The sequence below is a fragment of the Enoplosus armatus genome, chromosome 21, assembly GCF_043641665.1.
Source record: "Enoplosus armatus isolate fEnoArm2 chromosome 21, fEnoArm2.hap1, whole genome shotgun sequence".
NCBI lineage: Eukaryota > Metazoa > Chordata > Actinopteri > Centrarchiformes > Enoplosidae > Enoplosus > Enoplosus armatus.
In genome coordinates, this window is record NC_092200.1 from 1,147,712 (window position 1) to 1,163,820 (window position 16,109).

Here is a 16,109-nt window from a genome sequence, read left to right on the forward strand (position 1 = left end):
CTGAATCCTGCAGCTTGTTGTAGTTCAGCTGCAGCTCTCTCAGATGGGAGGGGTTGGACTTCAGAGCTGAGGCCAGAGAAGCACAGCTGGTCTCTGACAAACTGCACCAACTCAATCTGAATAAAGAATAAATGATGTGGATCAGTATAATATCAGTCTTATGTCTGCAGTTTAGTGTCACCACAACTTTCACATCATATTAATCTCAGCACAGAAGTAAAACATGGTGTCTGACCTCAGAGTCTCCAGTCTACAGTGTGGACTCTCCAGTCCATCAGACAGCAGCTTCACTCCTGAATCCTGCAGCTCATTGTCACTCAGCTCCAGCTCTCTCAGATGGGAGGGGTTGGACTTCAGAGCTGAGGCCAGAGAAGCACAGCTGATCTCTGACAAACTGCAGCCCCACAATCTGAATAAAGAATAAATGATGAATAATTAACATTAATTTACAACTAACAGAGGACATTTTCTACAGTTTCTTTAAGAAACAGAAGTCTGTTGTGACTGCAGACTAAATTTAGAACAAGAACCATGAAAATATGAAAAAAAGTAAATGTATGGATGCAAGTTATGTATGAACATGAATTAGGTTCAACTGTTAATGTAGATATCAGATCTACAATAGTAACAGAGAGTCAGTGAACTGACCTCAGAGTCTCCAGTCTACAGTGTGGACTCTCCAGAAAACCACACAGCAGCTTCACTCCTGAATCCTGCAGCTTGTTTTTACTCAGGTCCAGCTCTCTCAGATGGGAGGGGTTGGACTTCAGAGCTGAGACCAGAGAAGCACAGCTGGTCTCTGACAAACTGCAGAGACTCAATCTGAATAAAGAATAAATGATGTCACTTTAGAAGACAATGTTCCTGCTTGAAATCATTCAGTGTTTAATAATCTGTTCAGAGATGAAGAAGGTTTAGAATGTAGAAGTTTAGAAAATGGAAACTCCAAACACCTGAACCCAACAGGATGCAGGTTCAAAACTTGGATGAGATGCCTTAATTGAAAAGCAATTATAGAGAAACATAAGGAAGTGATATGTGGGACAATTACAGAGACAGAGGTTTTGGAGGCCATTAAAACATTAAAAAGGGGGGAGCCCTTGGGCCTGATGGGTCAGAATTTTGGAACTGGCACTCTTTTGATACCGGTCAGTTGCCCCAATGTCTCAACTTGGCCAATACATCCAGCATCCTGAAGGAGAGCAAACCACCAGATGAGTGTGGCTCATACTGCCCAATTAGCCCAATTTGGGTTCATAGTAAAATACTTCCTAAGGTACACAAGGAGATTGGAGGATCTTCTGCCGAGCCTTATCAATTCGGATCAGACCGGATTTAATAATTTCCTCTCGACATCCAACATCAGATGGCTTCTGAACGTGATTCAGTTTACAAACGAATATGGTGGTAAGACCCTTGCAGTGTTGTTGGATGCAGAAAAGGCTTTCGATAGGTTGGAATGGTGTTACTGGTTTGAAGTCTTAAGGACATTTGGCCTTAGTAGTGACTTCCTCTGGTGGATACAAACTATTTACCATTCACCAGTGGCTAGGGTCATTACAAATGGTCAAACTCTGAACCCTGTTCCTTGGCCAGAGGTACCAGGCAAGGCTGCCCCCTTAGTCCACTACTGCGATTGTCCTGGAACCCCTTGCAGTAGCCATTAGACTTTTGCGGATATTTAGGGAGTCTCAGTAGGAGGCAATATGCATAGAATCGCTCTTTATGCTGATGATACTCTTCTGTTTCTGTCATCCCCTGAATCGTCAATTGCAGCTCCCTATCAGTGTTGAGAGAGTTCACTAAATATCAGGACAATTACCTGTTCAATTAACCTAAATAGTGAACTTAATAGCTGCAGGAAGTTTGTGTAAAACTAGCAATTTGTATAAAATTCTGAACAGACTATTCCCTGTGGATACATATCAGGCGATTTTTCTTTATATTTTCTGGAACACAGTGCTATGTCCTTATTATGATTTTCTATTTCACTTTTAATAGTCCAAGCAGCCTGATTTTATGATAAATAAATAAAGATATAAACTAACTAACTAATAACCCTTACATTTAGTTTAGTTGTTAATTAAATGCATGTATATTATATTTTATATATATATATATATAAAATATTACACCCTTAAAATCAAGATGGGGGTCAGGACCCGCAGGTTGGAAACCACTGCCCTAGAACACCTTCTATTTGTAACAAAACAACAAATTTGTAACAGCAGATTGTGTTAATTTATTGTCAAAGGGACTTTCTTTCTTGACCTGGAAAACGAGAATACTGGTATTGGACACATTCACTTGGACTAAGGCTAGATCAAAGGTGACACAGTCAACTGTGGATGGACCTGAGCTATGAGATCTTTATGTTTTGTTCAGATTTTACATTTCTTTTTTTTTTATTGTTTTTATTTTTTATTGTTGTATGTTTCTTACTGTTATAAGACTATAAAACAAACAAATCATGGCATCTTCTGTTTTAATTTTTCAATCTGAATAAATAAACATTACATAGCTTCACAAAAGCGTTGGAACAAGCAGATACTGGATATACTATTCGTTACTGTCGGACAGTGTGTCCTTTTTTAATTTAAAGAAGGAAATGTAATGGGTAGGTCAAAGAAACAGAGAAACATAAGGACCTAAGGATCAATAGGCTCAGAGTGAATTAGCCATTGTTCTTGTTTTACTATGGTTTTAAATCTGGAGCTCAACATTGCTCTGCTACAGACTAAACTACTAGTGTCACCACAACTTTCACATCATATTAATCTCAGCACAGAAGTAAAACATGGTGTCTGACCTCAGAACCTCCAGTCTACAGTGTGGACTCTCCAGAAAACCACACAGCAGCTTCACTCCTGAATCCTGCAGCTCGTTGTCACTCAGCTGCAGCTCTCTCAGATGGGAGGGGTTTGACTTCAGAGCTGAGGCCAGAGAAGCACAGCTGGTCTCTGACAAACTGCAGCCCCTCAATCTGAAAGAATATATGATGTGGTTGTTTTAAATGTGCAGCTCAACATTACTATGTCCTAATCAATGAGCTTTTCCCTCAAATGAGTGACTTTGACATTGTGTTATTGTGGATCATCATGATGTCAGCCTTCTACAGACATCATCCAAATGTCAGCACAACATTCATACACCTATTCATGTCAACACAGATTATTAACATGCTGCTTATCTCAGTCAAGTCTGGACATAAACGGTTAATTATTTCATTTATTACATGACCTTACTGTATTTGAAGTCTCATATAAGTTTGAGCTAAACTTTCATGTCATGGACAAAACGATAAGACTGTAGATTTTGCCCTCCATCTCGTTGTTACAATCTAAAGATTTGTGGCTTCAAATAATTAGGCAATGCTGACATGAAAACAAAAGAGTTATATCTGTTGTCAAGACTAACTTGGACATCTTTAATTGTGTTATATAAATCTAAAATATGTTGTTCATAATCATCACTTGACTTTGAGTAGGTGCAATATTTGTCTGTTGAGGAGTGCCCCACCTTTTGACATGTTCAAATGAACAGCAGAACCAGAGGAACTGTGAGTTCGATATGCAGTTTAATCTCCATGGAGCTTCTAAAAGTTCACTGAACTTTATGATCAAACATTCTCTACACAAACTCCATATCTCATTTCGATAAAAAAGTTACATGATAAAGTTCATGCTCAGGCAAATCCCCAAAATGTATTAACATTTGTATTGAATATATACAAAAAAACTATACAAGCTACAGTGAACTGACCTCAGAGTCTCCAGTCCACAGTTTGGACTCTCCAGTCCAGCAGACAGCAGCTTCACTCCTAATTCCTGCAGGTCGTTGTGACTCAGGTCCAGCTCTCTCAGATAGGAGGGGTTGGACTTCAGAGCTGAGGTCACAACTTCACAATGAGTCCCTGAGAGTCCACAGTCAGAAAGTCTGTCACGACAGATATATTACAAAGTACAAATCATTATGAAAGAGGACACTTTATGTTTACTTCATGCATTTGATGATAGTTTGACATATTCTGTTTTGATGAACATTTGCTCTTCACATCAGTCGTTCAGCTAAACTTATCTCACTGTGTTTGACATGAAACAATAATTCTCATCACTCTCTCTCTCGCCTGCAGACTTTTAATCTTTGTTTTGCTTTAATCTTGAAGATGAAGGGAGAGAAAACATAGTTACATTTAGGCTTCCACAAAGTCTAGTAAGTCTGTCAGTGTGACCTAATCCCATGTCTGTCTCCACAAAGTTATCATGAGGTTATCTTGATAAGTAAACTAATAAATTATTTTTACAAGTCAGTGAACAAATACAGTTGGGAAATATGATCTCTCTTTGCTAGCTACCTGCTACTGTCAGGCTCACTTCCATATGTGAGAGAATTTAGTGACTGCTGCCAAACAGTACAGAAATTAAACTAACACTTACAATTGAGCACACGCCTCGAAATACCAATGAAATTACATTAAACATTCTATTATTGATGGCCATTATCGAAGGCAACCTTAATGTAATGGACAACTCAGGCCTGCAAGCCGCAGCAGTCCAGCGAGATAGCCGTGATGCACAGGTAGAGGCGTTGTGGCCCAGACTTAGAGCGGATCCATTTAACAAGGTACTGTAATTGGTTTGCCAAACTGATTTTAGATGTTTTATTTTTCCAGTGGAAATGTGCTATGATAAGAGTTCAGTGACTGGGACCATTTGGGTGTAGGTTTTATTGGAATCAATGAAAAGAGGTAATTAACTTGAGGTAAAACTTTCATCTCGATAATTACTATTCGTTAGGTTAAAGTGAGGGAAGGATAGACCACTGTTTTAAATCATTGTAGATTTTTTCTAATAGCAGGGTGAAACTGAGCTGAGATAACTCTGGGTGAAATGTTAATGCCCAGATAGTTGATATTACCAAAGGTGAACAAATAGTGTGTGTCTTGGGTTGCAGGATTCCATGAATCTTCTGAAATAGGAAGTATGGTTGATTTGGTCCAGTCCATGGTTTATGAGATTGATTACTTCCTGCAGGGAGTTTTGTGGATCTTGGAGGTAAAGTAAGATATCGTCCGCATATAAATTTTGTGTTTCCAGAGTGAATATCAAACATTAGCTTAGAAATGGGGTCTGCTACTGGCAACAAACGATCAGTACACTGTAAAACGCGGAGTCAAACACAAAGTCTACATAGCTTGCTTGCTAAAGCGGACAAATTGTTAGCTAGCTAATGTAGCAAAATACTGTCTTGAGTGGATAACACTAATTCATCCACACTGCAGGGGCTGATCTGGCTGGTAACTAGGCTAGCTTGCCATTTTCAAAATACTTTATTAGCTAATGCTACCAAGAAACCCAACCAACACCAGATCCATGCAGCGTAGCTAAGTTACAGCTAGGTGGCTAACCTTAGCCTGTTTGCTTGCTAACGTTATCACTAGTAAAATAACATTACTATCTGAGTGGACATGTTGTTGTTAGGCCTGCATGCCAAATTCACCAGCTAACATGATCCACGATACTAAAGTATGAATTGTGAAAAACTGTGTTGATTTTATCCAACAATAAATGTTGCAACGGTACAAATCAAAGGTGTATAACTAACGATTGCCTTCTACTAGCCAAGAACAATACAAGGCAGGAGCGGACAACTAGCTAACTGTAACCTAAGCTAAGGTAAGATTGGCGAGCTAGCTGTAACTAAGATTCACAGAATGCATCTGCCGTTGGTTGTTTCATAATGTTAGCTGACAGCTGAAGTAATTTGAAAACAGCAAGCTAGTTAGTATGATGGAGCCCATGGTCTAGATAAAATATAGGAAAATTACAGATAGTAACAATATTCTAAATATGATTGTAAATCACAGTAAATCAGTCTTGTGCATGTCGCATCACTGTTTTGGCTAATGCTCGCCAGCAACAGAATGCTGACTGCCATTCACTTAACGGCGCCAGTGTAATTAATAACAAGGACTTTCTAAAGATTCCACATAGAACCTTTAAGTGGGCCTTTTCAAGAAACAGAGGGAGCCATACACTTACAAAAACATAGAATATCCGTGTTCATTAACTTGGCAGCTATAAACAACCAACTGAAAAATCAACATTATTTGCACTCACAGCATTTGAAATAGCTCAAGAACATCTGTGACAAAATAACATGGCACTATTCTAAGAATAATATAGTATATAATATATATAGTGTTTATATTTGAAGAACTAAACTAACATTATGAATCAGTATACATTAGTAATCACATCTGGACTTACCGAGCCTTTCTGCAGTTCCTCACAGCTGGAATCAGTCTCCGTCGTCCTTCCTCTGATGTGTTGTACTTCATCAGGTCAAACTCATCCAGAACCTCCTCTGACATCTGCAGCATGTAGGCCAGAGCTGAGCAGTGGATCTCAGAGAGTTCCTTCTCTGATCTGTTCTCTGACTTCAGGAACTCTTGGATCTCCTGATGGACTGAGTGGTCCTTCATCTCCATCAGACAGTGGAAGATGTTGATGCTTCTGTCAGGAGAGATATCATCACTGTTCATCTCCTTCAGGTTGTTGATGGCTCTCTGGATGATTTCTGGACTGTTGTCTGTCCGACCCAGCAGGCCTCCTAAGAGTCTCTGGTTGGACTCCAGAGAGAGGCCATGAAGGAAGCGGACAAACAGGTCCAGGTGGCCATTTTTACTCCTTAGGGATTTCAACATGACTTTCCTCAGGAAAAAATCTAGGGTTGAGTCACTGTTTATCACTGAGTAATGATCACTGTCCCTGTCTTCATCATCATCACCATTATCATTATCATCATCATCGTCATCATCATCATTATCATCGTCATCATCATCATTATCATCGTCATCATCATCATTATCATCGTCATCATCATCATCATCGTCGTCATCATCGTAGACGTCGTCGTCATCATCGTAGACGTCGTCGTCGTCATCGTCGTCATCATCATCATCTTGACGATCATCATCAAAGAATGAATCATCATCATTATCATAATAATGACCGTCATCATCATCATCATAATCCATGAATGAATCATCAACATTATCATCATTGCTGTGTTTATAGTCCTTTAACAGGAAGTCCTCCAGTACCTCTGTGTTCTTGTTGGTGTAACAGTGGAACATGTAGATGGCAGCCACAAACTCCTGAATGCTCAGATGAACAAAGCAGTAGACTGTTTTCTGGAAGATCACACACTCTCTTTTGAAGATCTCTGTACAAACTCCTGAGTACACCAAGGCCTCTGTGACATCAAGACCACACTGCTCCAGGTCTTCTTGGTAGAACATGATGTTTCCTTTCTCCAGATGTTCAAACGCCAGCCTCCCCAGCTTCAGAAGAACCTCCCTGTCAGCCTCCGTCAGCTCCTGTGGACTCGTCTCATGTCCCTCATCATACTTCTGCTTCTTCCTCTTTGTCTGAACCAGCAGAAAGTGTGAGTACAGGTCAGTCAGGGTCTTGGGCAGCTCTCCTCTCTGGTCTGTAGTCAACATGTGGTCCAGAACTGTAGCAGTGATCCAGCAGAAGACTGGGATCTGACACATGATGTGGAGGCTCCTGGATGTCTTGACGTGTGAGATGATTCTGCTGGACCGCTCTTCATCACTGGATCTCCTCCTGAAGTACTCCTCCTTCTGGGCGTCAGTGAAGCCTCGTACTTCTGTTACCCTGTCGACAAATGTAGGAGGGACCTGATTGGCTGCCGCAGGTCTGGAAGTTATCCAGACGAGAGCCGAGGGAAGCAGATTCCCCTCGATGAGGTTTGTCAGCAGCACGTTGACTGATGACTTCTGGGCGACATCAGACACAACCTCGTTGTTGTGGAAATCCAATGACAGTCTGCTTTCATCCAGGCCGTCAAAGATGAACAAGAGTTGACAGACAGCGAGCTTCTCTGCTGTGACCTTCTGTAATGTTGGATGGAAAACATGGAGCAGCGTGAGAAGACTGTACCGCTGGTCTTTGATCAAGTTCAGCTCCCTGAACGAAAGCAGAACCACCAGACTGACGTCTTGGTTTTCCGAGCCCTCTGCCCAGTCCAGAGTGAACTTCTGCACTGAGAAGGTTTTTCCAACGCCAGCGACGCCGTTGGTCAGAACCACTCTGATGTGTCTCTGTTGGCCAGGTAAGGCTTTAAAGATGTCGTGGCACTTGATTGGAGCGTCGTGGAGGGTCTCCGTCTTGGAAGCCGTCTCAAGCTGCCTCACCTCATGTTGGGTATTAACCTCTTCACTCTGTCCCTCTGTGATGTAGAGCTCAGTGTAGATCCTGTTGAGGAGGGTTCCACTTCCTTTTTCATCAGTTCCTTCAGTCACACGTTCACATCTCCTCCTCAGACTGATCTTATGTTCATCTAAAACCTCCTGCAGACCACGATCTGCTCGAAGAGAAGGAAAATGTGAGACTACAACACAACAAATAAACCAAGAAGAATCCTGTTTCCAGACATGATGACATCAGCAGACAGATGTACAGTCTTACTGTGTACAGTGCTGGTCTGACTGGCTGTCTGCAGTCCAGATCTTGTTCTGGATCTCTTTCCACACTGGGGACAGGAGGAGTCTCCTGATGAAGCAGACTGGTCCCAGTATGATGTGATGCAGCGTCTGCAGAACCAGTGTCCACAGCTGGTAGAGACTGGATCCTTCAGGACGTCCTGACACAAAGCACAGCAGGACGGCTGCTCCTCCACAGGAACACGCCTCCTCTTCCTCTCTCTGTGAAGACATTTCTTCATCACTACAATGATTTGCTGACTGTTGATAAAAGATATGGAGCTTTGGTTCAGATGGTCACAGAGAACAGTCAAAGTGTCCTTACTTGTCTGTTTGAATTCAGTCTGTAATCAAGATGATTGTTCCTTTTATTTCAACTCATCAGCTGCTTTTCCTCTCTGACTGTCTTATTAAACATTTAGTGATCTGCCTGTAGTTTGTTATTAATACAACCTCAACACTTCCTGCAGCTCCTTCACAGTAAAAGCCTTCCATTAAAGAGAGCTGATTATGTCCTTCACTGTTCTACAGTCACGTCGGGCAGCTTAGCTTGAGTTAGTTAGGTTTAAACTGAGGTTAGAAGTGCTCTAAATCACTGTGGTAGACCAGCAGTCTCAGACACATAGCATGTGACAGCCGTGTCACAGGTTCAAGTCCAGACAGTTTCCTTTTTATTATATTCCCTTCATGTCTTCTGTCACTCTCTACTGTCCACTGTTGAAGACATAGAATATATATATATATATATTCAAATATTGTAAAAGAGAAGTGGTCCAAATCTACATTTGACCATTTTCTGGCCCTTTTTTCATCCTCTGATAACTTTTTCATACAGACATGGATGTTTGTTCTTGACCTTTAGGAACAATATATGGTGGAGAGGATCAAGCTCAAAGGTGGTCCACTTACTGATGACTCAAAGCAAAGTGTTAATCAAGGTGAGCAAAGCTTTTCTACCAAAGACTTTTCACCACATGTTCTATATAATTATGATAAGAACTGATTCAAGATGCATCTGGTGGGTCAGAACAGCTGATCTGAGGAAGAGCCAAACCAACAACATGTTCTGAGGACATGAGAACATGAAGGAATTACACGTTTGAAGCAGATTCTTTCAGACTTTGAATAGTTCTAAATCTTTACAGACTTCAGCCGGACTGAAAACAGCTGAATGTTTTCTTGAAGAGTCAATTCTGAAATGGAGGCTCTCAGAAATAAAATAAGATCCATCTTAGTTTGAAACAGTATCTGCACTAATAGCTCTGCATCATGAATATAAATCTTTCAGCAGAACATTTTGTCTTCATCCTCGATGCATCATCTTCATCAGGTCAGTTTACAGTAGAAACAGTCTCTTACTGTGTGTCTGAGGGTCCAGGTTCATGACTGAAGTCTGGAGGTTGATCTTTGGACCGGTCAGTCTTCATAGACAGACAGCTGGATCCTGCAGACTCTGCTCTCTGTCTGTTGTACTGAACTCTGCAAACACCAACATGTTGTTATTCAGATCACATGAATCCTTCATGAATTCTAATCAGGAGGTTTAAAAGTTTCTTTTAGTCCTCTTCCATTAGATGACAGTTTTTCTAGGTGACTGACAGCTGTCAGAGACATTAAGAGGAAGACGGGACGAATGATTTCTCTTGGTCACAAATGTTAGTTTGCAAATACATTTTAATGATCAACAGATCAACAGAAAACATGACGTCAGCGGAGGTAACTGAAAATGAGTCACATACATGAGTTACTGTCAGTTCTCTTACTGTGTGTCTGAGGGTCCAGGTTCATGACTGAAGTCTGGAGGTTGATCTTTGGACCGGTCACTCTTCATAGACAGACAGCTGGATCCTGCAGACTCTGCTCTGTCCTCCTCTTCCTCCACACAAACACTCATCTTCTCAAGTCTGAGAGGTAAAACAGGAACGCTGGAGACACACATACACAATATAATGAAGTCCGTCCTCGTCTTCAGTCAGTAGCTTCTTATTCATTTCACACGTATTCAAATGAAGAACAATGTGTTATCCTGCTATCACAAAGACAGACTTTGAAACCAGGTTTAAAAGCAGCAGTCAGAGTTCAGACAGACGTCTCTGTGTAACCTCAGCTGTTCAGAGGAGATCAGACTGATCACGTCTGCTTTCAAACGTACTCATTCATGACTCTGACAACAGACCTGAGACGTCGAGCACTGATCACATCAATAAAACAGACACATAAAGACAAAGCTGTGGTGTTTGCTGCCACAGAGCAGCACATGTTAAACACAGAATATAGAGAATCAAACGATGAAACCGGAACTAACAAAACCACTGAACTGAATGAAGGACTTCTGTGCTGGCCCAGTTTCCCCTGTGTGAGTCCTATGAACTTTGTTTTGTATAATAAGAGCTGAAGATCAACACACATGTAAATGTATGAAATGCAACGTACCATTAAGCAACTTTGACAAATCAAATGGGGAAACGAGGTAATGTGGTGCAGCCTCCCGATGAGCAGGAGAACTGAGCCCAGTACTCCTTCCTTTGCACGTAGAAACCAGCAAGAACCAGCAGGAACCAGCACAAACCAGCACGAACCAACAAGAACCAGCACAAACAAGTCAAAACCAGCACAAACCAGATTGAACCAGGACAAACCAGATTGAACCAGGACAAACCAGAACAAACCAGAATGAACCAGCATGAACCACAACGAACCACAACGAACCAGCACAAACCAGTATAAACCAGCAGGAACCAGAACGAAGCAGCACAAACCAGTACGAACCAGCAGGAACCAGCACAAACCAGATTGAACCAGGACAAACCAGCACGAACCAGAACGAACCAGCACGAATAAATCCAAACCAGACTGAACAAGTCCAAACCAGTACAAACCAGCACGAACAAGTACAAACCAGCACGAACCAGTACAAACCAGAACGAACCAGCATGAACAAGTCCAAACCAGCACAAACCAGCAGGAACCAGCAGGAACCCCAAACTCATGAGGACGAGGTATAACATGTCTTTGTGAAATCACTTGCTGGACTGAAGGTAGAATTATTTGGCCATAATAAAGGTAAACACCAGACTGCAAACACCCAGTCCTGACATGAAGTTAAAACTAAGACTAAAGATGATTCCAGTTTAAAGTCAGTCTGCTGCTGTTTTAGGGATCCTGAAGACTGAGCTCCTAAATCTAAAAGGAAGAGCATCAGTTGAGCTCCCTCTTGTTGTGTCACGACGTCGACCTCTGAACTGAAAACCTAAATAGTTGGTTCAGCGATCAGAACTTCATTCTTTAACGTTTTGAAACTGAGACCTAACTTATATTTAATCCTTCTTCTTTCCACTGGGACTAAATGTTTCTGGTCCAAATGTGTCGCAGAGTTATTTCCATAAAGCTCTTCCTGAAGCTTCACTGCTCCACCTGTCTGTCACACAGGATGCGTTCAGGTACAGTATTGAGTGTAGAAAACCGTCTCTTCCTTTGTGTCTGAGGGTCCAGGTTCATGACTCACTGGCCCACCCAGCCAAGTTTGACCAAAACATCATTTGTAACAGTAACTGTAGAAAATATATATGGAGATAAATACATATATTAGACAAGGGAACGGTTGAAATGCGTTGTGGGACGTCTCTGGAGTGTGTTGCTGCTCTGGTTCTGACAGCAGACCTTCCTGAGCTGCCTTCAGGTGATGGACCGTTAACGCCGCAACAACGACTGAACCAAGTGTTTCTCTGAAAACAGCCCGGCCGCTGGCTCCCTGGCGGGATAGTGCTTTCTCCCGGTCAGCCTTATGCGGGTTCAGCCGGAGCCGCGGGTGCAGCAGCTCCAGGGGGCTGCAGCTCCAGGGGGCAGCAGCTCCAGGGGGCTGCAGCTCCAGGGGGCTGCCCCTGCGCCTAAAGATAGTGGAGCGGGGAAAAGAACCGGGTCTGGAGACGCGTGTCCCACGGACCCGGTTGACATGTGCCGGTAAGAATGATTTCCGGTCTACTAAAAAGTGTCCTGACAGGACAGAGGAAAGTCTCCAGAGGACACTTTGAGCTTCAGTCCAAACAGTGTCCCTGTGTGGACCTGGAAGCATCATGAAGAGTGTCTGTAGATAGAAAGACACTTGTTGTCTGTGCTGCTGTGTGCAGCCTTCACACACTGACGCTCTGTTGGATCGCCGGCGTTTTGCTGTTACTGACTTCGTGATGCAGAACGTTGCAAAGTAAACCGGTCGCTCGTTTCTGCTTTTTTCTTCTTCTGACGTTTCAGAGTTTGTTGTGGGGAAAGATGGCCCACCCACTTTTATACTGACGCTAGAGATGGGATTTACGGCTCTTTGAAGGGAGCCGGATCTTGTGGATCCGTTCCTTTCAAAGAGCCGTTCAAAAGACAGGCTCAGTTTTATATTTATTTATTTTTAAGAAGCCCGTCTGGGGGTAACTCATTTTATCTGGGAAATAATCACTGGGAGGAATGATCGGCTAAGATTTGGATCAGAATCATTCAAACTTAAATCCCACCAATATATATTCTATTGGTGGGATATCTGAGTTTGAATTATTCTTAAATATTGATTATAATTTCATTTGGCATGTGTGGACTAGATTTTAACGTCTGATCTGCATTCATTGTAAACCTTCCACAAGGTGGCGCCATATCCCTCTGCTTTGACAGCGAGATCACTGTTTTATGTTATTCATGCAACACCTAAAAAAACTTTGTGGCACTAGAGTTGTGACGTTCACGAACGAACCGAAACTACTGACCGGCTCACGTGAAGGCAGTGTGGACCACTCAGATGACGTCATGCGATATTTGCATATCAAATAAGCACCGCACGTGTACTCCGCTGCGCCCCTCCCCTCGTGCCTGTTCTCCGTCTCACTCGGTGGAGCAGCAAAGGAGTTTGTGTGTGCATCTGTGTGAAATACAGCAACAAATAAAAAAGAAAGAAAGAACGGCTCGCAACTGCGACTCGGTTCCCATCGTTCGTGTAAAAGAACCGGTCAATAGATTCGGTTCGTTCGTGAACGTCACAACTCTGACTGACGCACCCAAAACACAATTTCTGCCTCCGCCACCAGTCGAGACCGCTCAGTCTTCACAGACAGACAGCTGGATCCTGCAGACCCTGCTCTGTCCTCCTGAGAGGACAGGAAGTCACACACACACGCAGTGTCCAGTCTAACAGAAGCATCCAGCTCTCCTCCTGTCACCTTTCTTTAAATCTCTGCTTGTTTTCTTGGTTCCTGCAGGTTTAATGTGTTTTATTCAGCCAATCAGCACTTTGTGTCCACAGAGGAGTCCAAGTGTCCAGTTCAGTCCAACACGTCTTTCCTCTCCAGTCCTCAGGGAGACGACGGACTCAGAGACTTTGACAGTCAGATAATAAAGTGTTGGATGAACACTCACCCTGCCTCAGCCTTCAGCTTCCCTCCTTCTGCTCTGTCCTCTCAAAATGGAGTCTGGACTCACTGAACACCAGATACCGTCTCCGAGAACACTTTCACTTTCAGGACCACATGATCAGTGTTGCTCCTCCTCTCTCCATTTACAGGAAGTGAGTGAGTGAGTGTGTGTGTGTGTGTGTGTGTGTGTGTGTGTGTGTGAGTGTGTGTGTGTGTGTGTGTGTGTGTGCAGCTGTTAACATGATGTGTTTATGAGCGTCTCTCTTGAACAGATTGAATTAAAATGAGTCTTGCTCAAAATGTTGGAACTTAAATTGTGTAAATAAAGTTTTGTTGAAGTCACAACTAAAGTTCTAAAGTTTTTTTTGCACAGTGAAAATGAAAATTCAGACAGTTCAGCTGCTGCAGTTTACCTGCTGCTGTTATCGTCTTTCAGTCGGTTCACAGCAGCAAGGTGAACATGCAGAAATGTGAAATACGAGATCAATACAATTCAACACATTTGGAGAACAGAGTTTCCAATAATAAATGAATAAAGACTGATTATTTACTGTGGTTTAAATGTGGCTTTTCCAAATAATTTCTTTTGTCAATAATTAGTACCAAACCACATAGCCCTTCCAGAAAACTACATGTTTACATGATTTATTGAACCAAATCACAACAAGTCATCTCATGACACTTTACATGTAGAGCAGGTCTAGACCGACTCTTTATTATATCATTTTAATATTGATCTACATTTCTGACGCCTGTAAACTGCACTTCAACACCTGAAACTAGCTGAATAGACGACACGGCCGGAGCGCTGTTTCACAACAGCGTCAAGAAAGACAAAAGCATCCACAGCATTTGATTCACACACCTTTCCTTAATATCATCTTTATTGCTTTTTCTTATTGGGTTGAATACAGAACAGGTTTACATCTCTTGACTTTGTGAAACACTGTCGTGTGTTACTAACAGCGGGGGGGGGGGGGGGGGGCAGACGAGGGGGTGGAAGGAAGGATGGAAACACAACCACAGAACATGTACGTTTTCCAGATGATTGTGTATGAATGCTTTCTGATTGAGGTCCAGCTTCTGTGTGTGTTTGTGTTTGAGGAGGTTTGAAATCTCTCCTCTGACGTTCCCTTTGACCTCTGACCAGGACAGGAAGTTACACGAGGGTTCAACCGAGACAGAAAACACACAAGGGTTGAACCAAAATGTCCGAGTGAGAGGGGACAACGGAGCAAATGTGTCAACAATATTCTGGCAATAAAACACCAAAATCCAACGACATCTTTGATCTGTTAGGTGATGACGAGTTCACAGTCAAGTGCTAAATGTAGTGATTGACAGTTCTGAATCATTATTTAAAAACAAGACAAAATAATCAGGACTTGGAAAGAACAAGTTGCAACTCAGGAAATATGAACATGAAGCATTTCGAATAATGGATTTGTGAAAGACCCTGAGAGCGAGATTATATATATTTCTATATTTATACACATATGTGTGTGTGTGTGTGTGTGTGTGTAGCGTGAGAAGAGATGGAGAAAGGAGAAATCATCCAGAATTGAACAAATTAGATTAACATGCAAAGAAAACCTAAACTAAAACTCACCCTTTAACTGAACACGTTGGATTTTCACAGTTTTAAACGCATTTATATGTCATAGAGAGAAAAACATAAACACAAAAATCATTTCTCAGCCAAACTAAAAATAAACAACAACAGAACCAAGAGACCCAGACAGTCTGTTCTCAACTCATATACAGGAGATCTACATAAAGCTTTTTGGATTCAGAGGGATTCTTATTGCTAGTCCGATTCGCACCCCGGCCCGCCGCGCCCTACGGCAAGCCGGTTTAGTCCACAACACAAACCATCAGTTCCTCAAAACAGTTCTGCAGCATGAATGTGATATTTTTAATACATGGCTTCTTCTCAAGTCATTGTAGAAACACACACACACACACACACACACACAGGCCTTAACTGATGACACACATTCATTGAAATGTAATTAGCTTCCTTTGGTTTGTGTGTTTTCAGCGTCTCTCCACGGCCAACGATGAGATCGTTGAGGTTCTGCTGTCGAAGCAGCAGGTTCTGGGCGCGCTCAGATTCATCCGCAGTGTCGGTGCGTTGACGTTACATTTATCTATCAAGAAACTGTCGCAAAACTCACGAAAGCACACGTCTTTTAGCTGCATCACAATGTTTA

At 42.2% G+C, this 16,109-nt stretch overlaps 1 protein-coding gene across 1 annotated transcript in view; it reads right to left on the reverse strand.

The window, feature by feature from the left end:
- LOC139304072 (uncharacterized) overlaps positions 1-16,109 on the reverse strand; it is a 65,610-nt gene that overhangs the window by 35,219 nt on the left and 14,282 nt on the right. The window contains 9 exon segments of the mRNA XM_070927913.1: positions 236-409; positions 649-822; positions 2,810-2,983; positions 3,763-3,936; positions 6,270-6,774; positions 7,069-8,394; positions 8,496-8,731; positions 9,869-9,988; positions 10,273-10,413. Of these exon segments, the coding sequence (XP_070784014.1) occupies positions 236-409; positions 649-822; positions 2,810-2,983; positions 3,763-3,936; positions 6,270-6,774; positions 7,069-8,394; positions 8,496-8,731; positions 9,869-9,988; positions 10,273-10,413 (3,024 nt within the window).